The sequence below is a fragment of the Oryx dammah genome, unplaced genomic scaffold (genome assembly GCF_014754425.2).
Source record: "Oryx dammah isolate SB20612 unplaced genomic scaffold, SCBI_Odam_1.1 HiC_scaffold_6, whole genome shotgun sequence".
Taxonomy (NCBI): domain Eukaryota; kingdom Metazoa; phylum Chordata; class Mammalia; order Artiodactyla; family Bovidae; genus Oryx; species Oryx dammah.
In genome coordinates this window covers 16566470-16581965 of record NW_024070190.1, presented here as the reverse complement: position 1 = coordinate 16581965, position 15496 = coordinate 16566470, and the positions used below count along the sequence as shown (strand labels likewise).

Below are 15496 nucleotides of genomic sequence, written 5' to 3'. Positions count from 1 at the left end.
GGTGCGCAAGCCTAAGGGTGCTTGCTCAGTTCACATATCTGAGGAAGAGGCTCGCCCTGGCTGGTGGGGCCAGCAGTCACAGGCGTGAGGAAGGAGAGACACAGCCCTGGCACCCATGGGTCACTTTGGAAGCAACGCTGCCCCTGGATGGCGGGCCTGTGCAGCAGCTGGCACCCATAGCCACTAAGGCCGCCTCCTTGCCACGATCCGTAGGTCATGCTTGAATTTTTTTAAAATAAAACAGGATTCCCTCAAGAGTGGGAATGATGAATTATTCCATGCTGTGCTATTAATCACTCACTCATTGGGTCTTGCAGAAAATTCTAGGTTTCCCACCAGATTGGGACTTTAAAAAAAAACAGCTACCAGTCATGTCTTCCTTATATTTTATATCCACACAGTATCACCCTCGCAGGAAAGTGTGCTCAGCTCTTCATATCAGAGGCTCCCCAACATTCATCTTTGGGGAATCTCCTCCAGAATTCTATTAGCATTAAAATGAAAGACTGTGCCGAGTGAAGGCAGGACTGTAAAAATCCATGCAGGCGAGGCTATTTTTCCTTCAGCATTTATGCTCCCTGAGAAGGCAGTGCTGTCTGCCGTTCCCCCTTCATCCTGTGCAGGCTCCATGGGAAACTCGTGCCCACCTACGAGAGTGCCTCCATCCGCCGGTTCCACGAGGGACGGGTGGACAACATTCGATCGGCCACGCTGGAGGCGCTGCGTTTTGTGAAAGCCATCGCTGACCATCACACAGCCTCCGTGCCGGTAAGTCTTGCTGGCCTGAGGGGTCTCAGGGAGGTCAGTGGGGCAGCTGTGGGCCGCCTGTGGCTCAGCCCTGGGACACCCAGCTCCTTTGGCTAGTCTGTACCTGGGCAGCTTCTTAAAGCCCCGTGCACTGTGTCTCTGTCCATTTACAGGATTCGGAGAAGCTGCTGCTCCTGAAGGATGCCATCCGAGCCCAGACGGAGTACACAGTCATGGTAAGTGACCTCGCCTGAGCTCAGGACCCCGGCTGCGCCCAGAGCCGGGGCCTCGGCACGGACACGGGTGACAGCTGGGCCACTTCCTAAGCAGCGACTTGGTAAGGCCACCTTGCCTCTCAGAGCCTCCTCTTTCTTATTTTTAAAAGCTGGGTAACACAGCACTCCTGCTTTTTACATGGATTTTACAGGAATACAATGAATGGTCTTTGAAACAACACCAGTAATAATAGCACCAACATGTAAAGCACCTTGCAGTTTATATAAGAGAAGGCAGAGTCTGTGGTTCATGCAGTCTCAGTGAGGCAGTGTTTATCCCCACCCAGGGCTGTTTCTGCCTTCTTATTCTCCATGTATTTATTTATTTATACTGCTTGTGAATAAAAAGATTTTTTTGCTGAAAGTTAATGATGAAATTGAAATGGTAAGGGAAATGCTTTCCTGGGTTAGGAAAATAATATATTTTCTAGCATTGCAAAGCCATCATTTGTATACAAACCAAAAATAAGCTACTGCTTGGACTGGTGATCAATATATTAATTGTGACTCATTCTGATACAGTCTTTGAAGGATCATACACTCTATGAAAAGGAGCTTACTTTGTCTTTACTTTCTTTACTATCTGTGTGTCTGAAAGCAAGCACAACACAGATCTGGGTTTTAGAACTAGCCAGTATAGGCTTTTCTCCAATTCACTTGCTAGGTCCCTGATTCATCTGAATAGCTGTTTGTTCTGTTTGGGGAAAATCAAGCTTGCTCTCATGTCTTCCGTGGGTATCCTTTGTTTTTCTGCTCTATGCCAGGCAAGGTATTAGGTGCTGGCAAATAAAAAATGGAGCCCTATCCTTGGGGATTTCACTATGTAGTAGGGAAAAGAGGCCTTAAATATTTCAGGAAGTAGCAGAGAACATGGAGGAATAAGTTCCTTCTGCTTGGGAAAGCCAAGTGAACTCCCCAGAGGAAGTAGTGCTTCATATGAGACTTAAAGCAGGAAGTGTTTATCAGGTAGATGTAGACGGGAAGGATGGCCCTAGAAGGGAACAGCACATGCAAAGGCAAGGGCTTACAATTTTTCCTCATTAAGCTCTCTTTCTAGTAAAGCTATTGGACGATGTAGACCACTAACGTAAGGAATAAAACACAAAGAAAATCGTAGACTTAAACATCAGAAGATTCAACACCAGAAAGAGGTCGAGGAGAAGGATGAGAGCAAAGGGAGGTCCCAAGTTGATAGCTGTTCAGCAGACTCAGGGAACAGTCAGTTCACAGAGGAGCAAGAAGTGAAAGGAGAAATTAAGCTGATAAATTATCTGTTACATTTTTATGCATTAAGGGAAGTTTTACAGTTCTGGCTGAAGATTTACGAATCAATAAATTGTAGATACATAGAAAGGTAAGCAAGTGGGAAAATCATGATTTAATCATTTACAAACTGTCGATTCTAGGGAACAAAAAAAAAAACTGATTAAGGAAATCTAATCCTAACGCACTCAGGACTCAGCTGTGAATACTTGCATAATTATAGCCATGTAAACACTGAATGTTGATCAAGTGACAAGGAGTTCAGATCTAACTCTATTGGAAGCATAGGGGAGTGGAAGCATATTTGGGAAGGAGGGTATCAAAGAGCCAAAGTTTCATCTTCTAGAATAAGGAAATTGAAAAATGCAGTAGCAGCAGTCTACTGCATGTTATTCTGAACTAAGAAAGTCAGTCGCTAACAGGGCTCCAAGTGATTGCTTCTATGGAGTGGGGCTCAGTGCTGGCAAAGTGACATATAAGTCTTTGGCTTATTTGGTTTTTTTTTTTTTTTTCAAACTATAAATATACAACTTTGATAATAATTTAAAATTTTATGAAAATTTTAGGAAAATATTCTCCAAAGCATTGCCATTGGGTTCTGCTGTGTTAACTATTTAAGTTGGTGAAAACAGCTAAATGAAAGAGAGCAGGGATGGGGAGAGGAGCGTAGGATGCTCTGTAGGCCCCTGGCTGGAGATGCGGGGTAAGGGATGGAGGGGAAACCTGGAAACCTCCCTGTGTCTGGCAAGTGTGTTTGGTAGAGGAGGTTATGCAGAAAGGAAATTCCGAGGAAAGGGGCAGATGTGGTCCAGACACACGGTCATGTCCTTTCATAGCGCCGTGTGCGTCTCCCTCCTAGTGTTTCCTCAGCTGATGATCACAGGTCTATTTGTATGATTGGCTGATATGTCTCCCACGCCACCCAAGGCTCCATGAGGCCGAGTCTGCGGCTGCTTTGTTCTCTAGCAGCTTCTCAGGCACATAGTAGGCATGCAGGTAAGGTTCTTGAATGAACAAAAGACTGGATGTTGAGTCGTTTTGCTCGTTACTACTCATGGCTCTGATCCAAAGAGTCTGTTGAATCAACCCCAGTTGCTACACTAGCTTCAGAGACGGTGAGAGCCAGGGTGGATTGGCTGCTGGACAGTGTGGCTGCTCTGATAATCCACACAGAGCAGCCGTCAGACAGCAGTGACCTGAGAACTGGACGCGCGTCTGCTTCACAGCTGGCCCGTCTCACAGGGCTTCGCCTCTGTCCTAACAGGGCATGTCCAGAGTGAGTGGTGATTGTATAACATGTCTTTCCAGCCTATAATTAGGTGTGTTTGGAGAGACTGGGGCCCCTGAGTCATCTTCACGCATCCATTCTCAACTGAAAGAGAGCAGCAGTCAAATTCCAGAATGTACCTTGTGAACCTGAGCAAAGTTCACTGTGGTCTTAGATTTGCACCTGTGTGGGGCGTTAACAGCTAAGGGGCCATCTTACGTAACCGTGAAACCGCCAAGAGGTACTCACAGTTACCCTGATGTTGATCCAGAGGTTATTACAAGAGGCCAGAGGAGGGACTTCGCTGGGAGCACAGTGGCTAGGACTCCACCTGTCAATACAGAGGACACGAGTTCCATCCCTGGTCCGGGAGGATTCCACATGCTGTGGAGCAACTAAGCCCGTGAGCCTCAACTCTGAGCCCACGCGCTGCAGCTACCCAAGCCCATGAGCCCTGTAGCCTGTGCTCTGCAGCACGGGAGGCCACCGCAATGAGAGGCCCGCACACCACAAAGAGGAGTGGCTCCACTCCCTGCAGCCAGAGAAAGCCCACAGAAAGCAACGAAGATGCAGCATGGCCGAAAATAAAATAGATAAAATTTAAAAATTATTTTAAAAGAAAGAGGCCTCTATGTCTCACAAATCGGGCCCCACAAATTGCCCCAATCAAACATGTAATCCGTGCAAAACCCCTGAGCCTGCTGCACAAAACCCCTGTGCCTGCTCTGGCTCCACTGTCCCCTTCCAGCCACACCACCACCCCTCAGCTCCTCCTACATAGGAGTCTCCACTGCTCTTCTCTTATCCTTTGATAAGATTTCAAATACCTGTGACAAAAAGAAAGACCCTTTCTTTCCTCCAACAACCCTTGAAAATGTGAGCTGAGCCTCTGCTAAGCTGCCTAGCTCCTGTCTCAAAATTGCTCTTAGATTATGAGTCCAGTTTAGTTGAACTGATTCTGAGCCTGTGAAATACCAGCCAGGATTCAAGGACACCGCAGCACCCTCTGCCCCTCATTCCTTGGGCTCCTGCTGGAGGATGAAGTGTTGGTTGTGGTGAAAGCCCACCCAGTGACAGCCTGGGGTACCCCTACCCATGCTTGGATGGGTTCCAGGCAGCACCTGTGCTCCTGCCCAGCTTCTGCTCCTGAAGGGGTGCCCAGGAGGGCCAAGCCAGCCCTGCTGTTTCCACTTGGATCATGAGGGGTTATACACGCTGACCATCGGCAGGGACCATGCTCTTGGGGGGCGGGCAGTCAGACTCACCGGCTTTTAACTCGGGTGTCCTCATCTGGAACCCTCCCTGCTCTGGCTTATCCCGGGTGTGAAGAAGTACACAAGGAGCAGAGGCCAGGTAGAGTGCTTGGTCCTGGGCAGCCACCACACACGGACGTGGTCCACAGCAAGCACTGGGTGGGCCAGAGCCAGTAGAGGCCCCCCGAGCTTCGCAGCCTAGGGAGGAGGGAAGGAGGGGAGCGCGTGCCTCAAGCCCTGCTCTCTGTCCCAGGCCATAACAGGGATGGCCATTGACAACCACCTGCTGGGGCTGCGGGAGCTGGCCCGGGAAGTGTGCGGGGAGCTGCCCGAGATGTTCACGGATGAAACGTACCTGATGAGCAACCGCTTCGTGCTCTCCACCAGCCAGGTACTGCCCCAGCCAGCACTCGAGAGCACTTAGTGGAGGCAGTGGGCTTTCTCACAAGCTGAGTGATTACAGCCCGCTGCTTGGGATCAGCCCGGCCCTGGCTCTGCTTCCAGTGAACTGCATGCCCTTCAGCAGAGGGCCGAAATGCTCTGAGTGCTGTTTCCCCACCTTCTAAATGCGCACAATCACAAACGCCTCCTGAGCAGAGGTGCACAGGATGGGAGAATACCCACTCTGGTGCCCTAACCATTAGGCTCCTTCTTCCAATGTTGCCCAAGAGGCGGTGTCCTACGGGCCCAGAGGCAAGTCCTGGCTCAATCAGATGCGATGATGTAGGTAGAAAGCCCACACCCCAGTGCTTGGCATGGACAGGGTCCTCCAAGCAGGTCACAGACCTCATCGTAAGGGGCCACTCCGGCATCTCCTAAACCAGCGCTACAACCTTGTTCTGTTGGAGGACCGCTGACACAAAAGCAGAACACGATCTGTTAGAGAAAGGCAGCCATTTAGAAGAGAAAATACCTATCCCCTCTACCCCGCCCTGCAAATGTCAGTTTACTAAAACTCCACCTCATCTGCGAAAAGCAGAACGTGGGCAATAAAAAGGGCTGATAAAGCTGTGTTTGAGGATAAAAGCCCACTCGGTAATTTCGCTTTGTCATTACGGCAGTGCGCTTGCAGACGTGAGTAAACGAGGGCAGAACAGAACAACATAAATTCTTCAGGAAACCATCCGTGGGCAAAAAGTGCTTCGAACGCTTTATGGCCTTCGGCTGTCGCACGGCAAATTTATCTGACAATGAGATGACTCTATTAGCAAGACTAATGGTCTGTTCTGCCCCATTAAAAGGGCCAGTGTCCTTTCTGAAGGCCTGTGGGTTCAAAACACACACCGCCCTGCACCTGCTCTGGAACGTGTTCCATTTTCCCCCTGAAGCCAGCTAATACAATTAATTCAGGGTGTGGTGGTATTTTTTTTCTCCAACTGGAATGAACACTGATGGTTTCAGTGCCTTCAGAAGCACTTTCTCTTGGCTTGTGATCCGCATTACAAAATCGCAGCCTTCTGAATTCAAAATGTATCAGGTACATAACTAAAAACTCCAGTTGATGGCAATCTCTGAAACGCCCGATGCTGGGTAATTGTGCGTGACCAGGCTGTGGGGAGGCAAGCAGGCCAGCCAGGCAATACTGACAGTAATTAAGGATGTGGGAAAAAATCGACAGAAGAGAGGAGCCAGATTTCCTCCAGTTCATAAATTACTCCTTCTGGGAAGCCATCTAACTGTTGGGTGCCACCAGGGTGCCATTTAGTAAATTGCTCTGATTGCCTGGGTGATTCAAACAGCCCCCAGGTGAAGGAGAGATTCGGCCCAGCACCGGGTCACTCTGGGAGCTTCCAACTCCACGAGTAGAGCAGATTTCACACCAGGGAGGGGCTCATGGCCTCTCTTCTGATTCATGCAGTTAGATGGGTTTGTTTTGATGACTCTGGATGTGGCCATCCATGATGAAGCAATCAGTTGATGTGCTTAATTCAGTCACACACCCAGGTGGGAAATAGTCAAAGAGAAGCAAATATCTCCTTGAGGCCCCTGGACTGCTAGAACGTCATGCTTTGAGCAGACTTTCAGAACAAGCAACCTCTGACCTGTCCTCTCCTCCAGGTGCCCACCACCATGGAGATGTTTTGCTGCTATGGCCCTGTGGTACCCAATGGGTACGGTGCCTGCTACAACCCCCAGCCAGAGAGCATCCTTTTCTGCATCTCCAGCTTCCACAACTGCAAGGAGACGTCGTCAACCAAATTTGCAAAAGCTGTGGAAGGAAGCCTCCTTGAAATGAAACGCCTCTGCCGTCTGCCACTGTCTGCCACAGGCAAGTCACCGGCAACAAAGGAAAAAGTAACAAGGCCCAGTCAGGGGCACCAACCTTGATGGCTGCCACCAGCTTTCAACTCCTCAACCCGACATTCTGCAGCTGCCAGACCCCGCCGAACCCCTTGCGCCCAGCCTTCACCACAGCTTTCTGTAGCTTCCCTATAACTCCAGACCCAACACAGACCACACTGAGGCGCCACACAGAGCTGGACTGGCAGGAGGAGTGCATCCCTCATGGGGAATCATCGTGGAATTTATCAAGGTGTCCTCGGGCCTGTATGTTGGGAAGTAAGACCAGCCTGGCTCTGAGGTGGCCCGGGTGAGATGGGGAAGCCCACTGACTTCCCTCCATGGCCACAGCAGCTCAGTGTTGGCGTGTGCTTCCCAGCAGGACCCAGCATGTCCAGTGGAAGAATGAGTCACCTTATTATGTGCAGAGTACCCAAATGAACCGTGAAGGAAGAGGCTAACCCCAGGTCACTGCTTGTGTCTCCTGGGGAGGAGTAGAGGGCTTTGTTTTCAGATTCAAAGCAGTCTGATCACAGCATTCAGAGCGACCCGCCCTGAGACACGTGTTCCTGTAAAGCAGTACCCAACCCCCGACACACACAGACACACACACACACAGCCCGGACACACACACACAGCCCCAACACACACACAGAGCCCTGACACACACACACACACACACACACACACACGGAGCCCAAGTTAATTTAAAATACAGTGATCTGGGCCTGCAAACACATTTCTCCTTTTGCCTCCCGGAAGCAGCCTTCCACTGAATTCAGAAAATCTGGTCTGGCTCTTCTGAAAGGGGAAGAAAATGGTCTGCCATTGCCCTGGAGTAGCTGCTGCTCCCTGCTTTCCCTGGGGGCCTGGCAGGGACCGGTCCACCTCCCCAGGGATCCTGCCGCTTGCATTTTTTCTGGTTGTGTTCCCACTCGCCTTCACAAGAAACATGCCCTGATCGGTGATCTGCCTTTAGGAGGAGAGCAGGATGCTTCAGGGGTTTTCTGCTGCTGTTGTTTACTTGTTTTGTTTCGTTCATTCTTAAGAGAGCCTTTTAAGAAAAGCACTGTGACATTAATTTCAGAATACGATCTCAGTGGCCTAAGCTGGACGTCCTTGGACAGCTGGGACTAAAATGCATGTGGAGGAGCCCAAATCAGAGCTCTTCACCGGCCTGGGGGCTGAGGACACAGCTGGTGAGGAGAGGGGCTGGGAGGAGGGAATGGCTGTGCACAGAGCCAGCCCTGATGGAGGGGCCAAGAGTCCACAGAACTGAGCTGAGAATGTCCAGGGAGGCAGTGATCATGGAGGAGATGTGAGAGGCACTTTCTGCTAGGGCATATTTTTATGGGAAAGCAACCAGAAAAATCAAAACTGCTAATAGCCAAGGCAGCCTGCTTCTGTCCAGAGGAGGTGCAGAACTGGGCTCCTATCTCACTGAGTTCTGCCGTGCTTCCTGCGGGTTTTCCTAAAAAAAGAAAAGCCCTCTACTCCCGCAAAGACATGAGGCAACGACCTGCCCATCCTGCTCTGTATCACCCTCCACTGTGGCCCAGGGACCCTTAAGGTGTCTCTTCTTTGGAGCACTGTGCGAGCTCTCTGCCCTTGACTAACATAGAAGCAGGCAGGGCTGAGATGGGGGGAACATTTTGACCTTTGCTGGGACCTTTGATAACACAGACAAGCCTAAGCTGTAAATTCCTTAAGCCGCTGGTTTTAGGCTGAGAATTCCTATTGTATGATCCGGGAGATTCTGGCACGGCCCCTTCAAAACCATTGGTCTGCAGAGTCCATGCTGCTTCCCTCACATGTCCACCTTTCTGCTCCCCCTGGAAAAGCACAGCCCAAGAGTCCCAGGAATGTTTGAGGAACTGCTGTCCACCTGCTGTAAGCTGACTCAAAGCTACCTACTTGTTTCCAGCAAATGACCACAGTGAAGATCCAAGTTCTCTTCTGGTTTCTCTCCAGAAGTTTCTGGGCAGGTAGACAGCTCTGGTTTGGGGATCAGGCAGCCTCACTGGTCTTGGCCAAGAGACTTAAAAAGCCCGGAGACTCAAGTTCTTCCATCATCAAATGGGGACAAGCGCGTCCCAGCCTTGTGAGGTTGTCAGGATGGTAGGTCACGTGTGTGAAGGGCCTTGCATGAGCAGGTGGGGCCTGGTGCCCACTGTCGGGATGATGTTACCCCTGCAGGCACTGTTCAGGTGACGTTGTTTCACACTTTCTCTCAAACACTCATTTGTCAGAACCAAACACATCTGCCATTTTCTGAGCTTAGGGAAAGGGAACTGACTGTGTGCTCCCATATCAACCATGTGCGGATGGCAGACGTTTCGCAGGAGGGAATAGCTCCTCCCTCTGAGGGAGGGGCTGGAAGCTGGTCTTCCCCCTCCCAGTTCAGGTGGGTACACTGAGCCTCTATGTAAAGGCAGTGCTGAGCCACGGCCATCTCTGTGGGGACCCTGGTAAAGGAGACTGTCCCAAGAGTCCTCAGAGAGGTGGGAAATGAAACTTGGCGACTCAGATTTGGGGGGACAGTGAGGCATAATAAAAATGTGTGTGGCCGCCTCACAGTACCGCTAAGTTGCCAAAATATATAAAGTTGATATTTGAGTTCTATTTTTATAAAACAGTTCTAGATTTATGGCAATATGTACATGTGTATTTATAGCCTTCTGATTTTAAGTTATAGTTTTGTGCTTTAAAGAAATATATGTGTGATGAAAGAACTGTATATTGAAAGCACTATATTCGAATTATTTAAAGACTGTAAGTCTATATTCAATAAAAAGTAATGCCAAGAAAGATGGCATTGGCTGCTGTTGCTGCCCAGAAATGCTATAAAAACTTGTGTAGTAAATTCTGTCAGCTGGGTCAACAATTCATTCGCCTTTGTCTGAGGTCTGATACAGCAACAGTGGATGTCTAAAAATCAGGAGCTGGGAGAGAATGAGCAGGAAAGAACTTAGTTTCTCCTAGTGTGTGGCATCTATAGGGTGAGGGACAGAGAGGGTTCATGGGGTGTTTGTGATCAGGTATAGCGATGGGTGTCTCCACCTAAGTCTGTAAGAACATGCATAAGCAAATGAAGTGGAGGGAAAAGCATCAGGTTTGGAGGGGGGATGCCTCAACTATAGACACAGCTCTAGCTCTGAGAGCAAGATGGAGTGACTTTGGGGAATGTCACTTTCACCTCTCTAGCCCTCAGTTTCCTCATCTGTAAAATGGGAATATTGATATCAGCACTACCCATTTCCAAGGTTGTGGCAAAATGACATAAGATGGTCATTGTTTGAAAACTTAGAAGTGATATAAAAATTCGACATTCTTATTGCAGGCTCACAAGTACATGCGCACACACTTCCTGAACCCTGCATGGCCCTGCAGCCTGCACAGATATATTCCAAACAGCAAACCCCGTCCACAACCCCAAGAATCCACAGAACCGGAACTGTCGTTATCGTTTAGTCGCTCAGTCATGTCCAACTTGTTTCAACCCCATGGACTGTAGCCCAGCAGACTTCTCTGGCCATGGAATTCTCCAGGCAAGAATACTGGAGTAGGTGGCCATTTCCTTTGATCCCCAACCCCGGGATCGAGCCTGAGTCTCCTGAATTGGCAGGAAGACTGTTTACCTGGGAAGCCTGAACGAGAACCAAGATCCCTCCAAACAGAAGCCCAAATGCTTTCTGATCAAAGCCCAACAGGAACCTTCAAGTGTATGAATTTGTGTGATTGGGATGCAAAGGAGGCATCATCCAAAAAGACCACGGCTAAGACTATTCCAGGAGCAATGAAGGGGACGTGAAGGGCCGGGACGAAAGTAGTGTGGCTTCGCTCTTGTTGGCCCCAAAATAACCAGGTGTAGGTGGCAGAGAAGAGTAACAGGCAAGCCAACCCCAATGAGCAAAATAATGCCACCCCTCTCCTGTTCGTCTGCAGGTCCTGGGAGTGGATATTGGTACATTCAGGTAGAAATGTAAGGAGGAGTCCCGCCCAGGTTCACAAGAGCAACCACGAGTTTCTAAATTACGCCTAGTTTCTAAATGTCTCCCCTTGGGGACAGAGGGAGAACCAGTATCATGGCTTCCCTTTATAAACTGAGGCAGCCTCTCAGCTTCTCTGTTTCTCTGAGTCTTCCTTCCACAGCGGCCTCTTGAGTCTGCAGGGTGAACAGTGTGGCATCCTCATATCACAAGAGAGGGCCTTTCTCAAAGCCCCGTTCACCCTCGGGTCCCAAGGACCGGCTCTCTCTTTGCTCTCTTCTACTGCTTCTTCCATCTCCTCGTGGGATTTCACTTCCTATTTCTGTCATTGGATCCCAAGTCTCTGTCCTTTGTCTCTATCTCTGACATTTAAGAAACTGCAAAACAGCAGGCTGAACTGATAGAGGAGGGCCCCTTCCACCTATAAAAACATACACAAAAAGAGGAAAAAAGTTTGAACACATAGTCAAGTTCAAAAGAGAGAAAATAAACCCACATTCTAGCGGGGGAAAAATGCTATCCAAAACAGCGGTGAGCAGGAACTAAAGGCGGATCGGACCAGACACAGACTCCAGTGGTCGACAGTGGTCTTTTCCACGCCTGCAAGTTGAGAGGACATAACCTCAGCCCAGCCAGGGTCAGAGATGCAGCTAAATGCCCCACACTAAACCAGAACCTCATAGAGGTGTCCTAACTCTGTGAAAAGCACTAGAAACACTCTTCCCATCAGTCCAGGGGAGCACGGAGGAACCATGCTATTCACATACAGCTGCAGATGATGGAAAAAAGACATCCACAAGAAATTTAATTATAAATTCATGCTAGATGCAGATGTAGGATCTTATCTCTAAAGCAGGAATTCCAAACCAATAATTTATTTAAATTGCCTAGGTCAGTAAGATCCAAAGGACCTCAGCAGGATCAATTACAAAACTACTTTCCACAACCCTGAACACACCAAACCCCCATGGGGGAGAACGCTCCATTAAAAATGAGGTCACAGGCAAAAAACACAAACAGAACAAGAAATGGCTTATGGGAGAGAAAGCAGCAGATAAGACAAACAGGTGAACAACACTGCAAAGGCTAGAGAAAAGAGATGACTGAGAGAAGCTATGACATAGATTCATTTAACATTGCGAAGAAAGAAAATCTATGAAAAAGGGAGAGAATAGGGGGAACGCACTATTTAAAGAGAAAATGGCTAAGAATATTCCAGAATCAAAAAAACACATCATTCTAAAACCCATGGTCAAAAAAGAAATAATAGTGGAAATTTTAAAATATTTAGAGCAAGAAAATAGATACCTCATATCAAGACCTCTGGCATAGGAATTTCCCTGGTAGTCCAGTGGTTAAGACGCTGTGCTTCGAATACAAGGGGCCCAGGTTCAGTCCCTGATCGGGGAACTAAAATCCCATATACCACATGGAGTGAACAAAAGGTTCATTAAAAAATAAGATAAAATAGATGAGTAACGGGGATTTACTGTATAGCACAGGAAACTATATTTTTTAAAAAAGCTTCTGCGATACAGCAAAAGTGATGCTTTGAGGGAAATTCTTACAACAGAAAAGAGAGAAGACTCAAGACTGATGAGTTAAGATAGCTTTTAAAAGTAAGAAAAAGGACCAACAGTGGACTCAAGGAAAGTGGAAGGAGGAGTAAACTCAAAGAAAGTAATAAAGACAAAAACAGCTATCAATGAAAGAAAAAACAAGAACCACAGAGAAGCTAAATAATGGAAAAGTTGATTCTTTGAAAAGACTAACAAAATAGGTCACAGGTAAAACTAATAAAATAAAAAGAGAAGGTTAGAAATAAGTAATATTATGAATAAAAACTGACATAACCACAATAAAGTAGCCAATAAAAAATTGGCAAAAATACATCAACCAGTTTATGTCAAAAATGTCAAAATACTCATACTGAAAATTTCTTAGAAAAATGTAATTAATTAAGACTGATGTAAGAAGAAAGAAAATTTCTGGATAGTGCTATAATCTTAAACTGAAGTGGTGATTTAAAATCTTCCCACTCAGGGGATAAATAAATTAATAAAAAATTAATAGAAATCATAAGAAATGGTTAAGGTAGCTACATAAGATCAATATATAAAAGTCAACTTCATTTTATACAACAATAAAATCACAATGCTAAATACATGACTTAGGGAATTCCCTGGCAGTCCAGTGGTTAGAACTCGGCACTTTCATTCATGGGGATGAGTTTGATCCCTGGTCAGGGAACTAAGATTCCATAAGCTACACAGTGTGGCCCCCGAAAAAAAGAATACATGACTTGCAATAAATCTAACAAATCACATGTGAAACCATCCACAGATAATGATAAACAACACTTAAAGGCGCTGAGGAAGGTCTAAGTAAAGGAGAGGTGTGTGCGCACACGTGCTTAGTCGCGCCTGACTCTTTGTGACCCCCTATGCTCTAGCTCGCCCGGCTCCTCTGTCCATGGGATTTCTCAGGTGAGAATACTGGAGCGGGTTGCCATTTCCTCCTCCGGAGGATCTTCCTCACCCAAGGGTCTGTCTTTGTGTCTCCTGCATTAGCAGGTGGGTGCTCCACTAGCATCATATGGGAAGCCCTAGGAGGGACATTTCAGTATGGTATGTAGGAAGGCCTCAGAAACATTCAGTTTCCCCCCGTTGATCTCTAGATTCATTGAAACTCCAGCAAAATTCTCAGTGGGAGAGCTTCTGTTTCTGGTTACAATAGAGTAGTTTAACTCAGACTATGCCTCCTACATAAGAGATCTTTAAAAACCTGGCATATGTATTTTTAAAATCTTCTTGAAAATCATAAAAGAGCTAACTGGATTAAGATCAGGGAGAGAGTGAGAGCAAGCATAGCACTGAGATGCTTTTTCTCTGGAGCTATCTATGATCTTGAATAGGCAACTTAAAAGATGAGATGCAATTTTGAGTTTGCAGAGTTAGGCTTCCCAAAACTGGAATGTTAAACACCACCAAATGAATCTTGGTAAGCTACCACCCTCATTGGGCCAGGATCCAAAAAGACTGCACCATAGTAATGAGGAAAAAAAATACAAATAAACCAACCTCCACATGGACTGCAGCCCAGTTTCAGGCCATCTGGACGGCTAAGCAAATCTCAAACCCTGAAATTGTATTAAGATGATCCTGGATTGCTGGTGCTACCAGGCCCTGGCAAGAAGTGACAAATAAAGTCTTCCATAGAGGGAAATACCATCATGCTTGGCCTCAAATTATTTTTACAAATAATTTTTCTAATACAGTGTCCAGTACACAATTAAAGTAAACCAAGCGCTCTAGGAGACAAGACAAATCGACAGAAACTAGCAGAAAGAACAATAGAAACAGACACACAGGGTCTCCAGATAGCGGAATTCCCAAACACAAGAGTATGAAACAAGTATTTTTATAATGATCAAGAAGATAATACCAGGCCTAAAAAACTTGGCAGGAAACTCAACTGTATGAAAAAGTGGCACAGCAAATTTGAAAAGAAACTAAACTAAAATTCTAGAGTTGAAAAACAAACAGCTGAAATAATGAATGAGATTGATGGGTTTCATAGCATTTAAGACACAACTTCAGAGAAAATTAGTAAACTGGATTACAAGCAAAAATGAACGTATGTACACACACACGCAATCCCAAAAGAAGCATGGAAGAAAGACACAGGAGAGACCTGGAGAATAATACAGTGGGAATCCAGTGGGAACACGTCGAGAAAGTGTAACATGGATTTGACTGGAGTCCCGGGAAAGTGAGCAAAGGGGCCAGTAGCAACATGTGAAGAGATGATGGCTCAAAATTGTCCAAAAACAGATGAAAGACTTAAATTCACAGTTTCAAGAGTTCCAACAAATACCAGGCTAGAGAAATAAAAAGACATTATACAGACCTTACAAAGGTTTCCAATTTATACCACGTGCCTGACATGCCTGGGAAGGTGACTTGGCCATTCCAAGCTTCTGTTCTGTAAATAGAAAACATAACCTACTTCATAGGAACGGCAAAATGATTAAATGAGATAACACGGAACGTGCTTAGCTTGTCGCCTGACATAAACTTTCTGTAACTAGCTGTATATGCTGTCAACTGCTATTATTTATCCTTAACACTTGCCACACCAGGTTGAAATACCGCGTTTACCGGCTTGTGAGGGTCGCGAGAGCAAGTGGCTTCCGACATCACTACAGTTTTCTGCACCTCAGACGTGGGCACATAGTAGGTGCAGGCGTTCAGGTTTCCAGGCACTTGGTTGGTGACGTGGGCTGCAGATCCTCCAGCTCCACCCACAACCTCCGTGGCCCCGCCCACCCACGCGTGACCACGCCCACCCCCCGCCAAAGGCGCGAAGAGCAGTTGCCTAGCAGCGTGTATTGCGCTGTAACCCCCCGCAAGAGTCCTGGCC

General features: G+C 47.2%; 1 protein-coding gene across 1 annotated transcript in view; it reads left to right on the top strand.

Moving 5' to 3' along the window:
• The window catches only part of CHAT (choline O-acetyltransferase), a 48855-nt gene extending 41124 nt beyond the window's left edge, over positions 1–7731 (top strand). Inside the window, exons 11-14 of the mRNA XM_040242843.1 lie at positions 624–768; positions 921–983; positions 5059–5196; positions 6864–7731. Of these exons, the coding sequence (XP_040098777.1) occupies positions 624–768; positions 921–983; positions 5059–5196; positions 6864–7133 (616 nt within the window). The 3' untranslated portion in view covers positions 7134–7731. The remainder of the gene's footprint in view (positions 1–623; positions 769–920; positions 984–5058; positions 5197–6863) is intronic.
• Positions 7732–15496: the final 7765 nt, after the last annotated feature.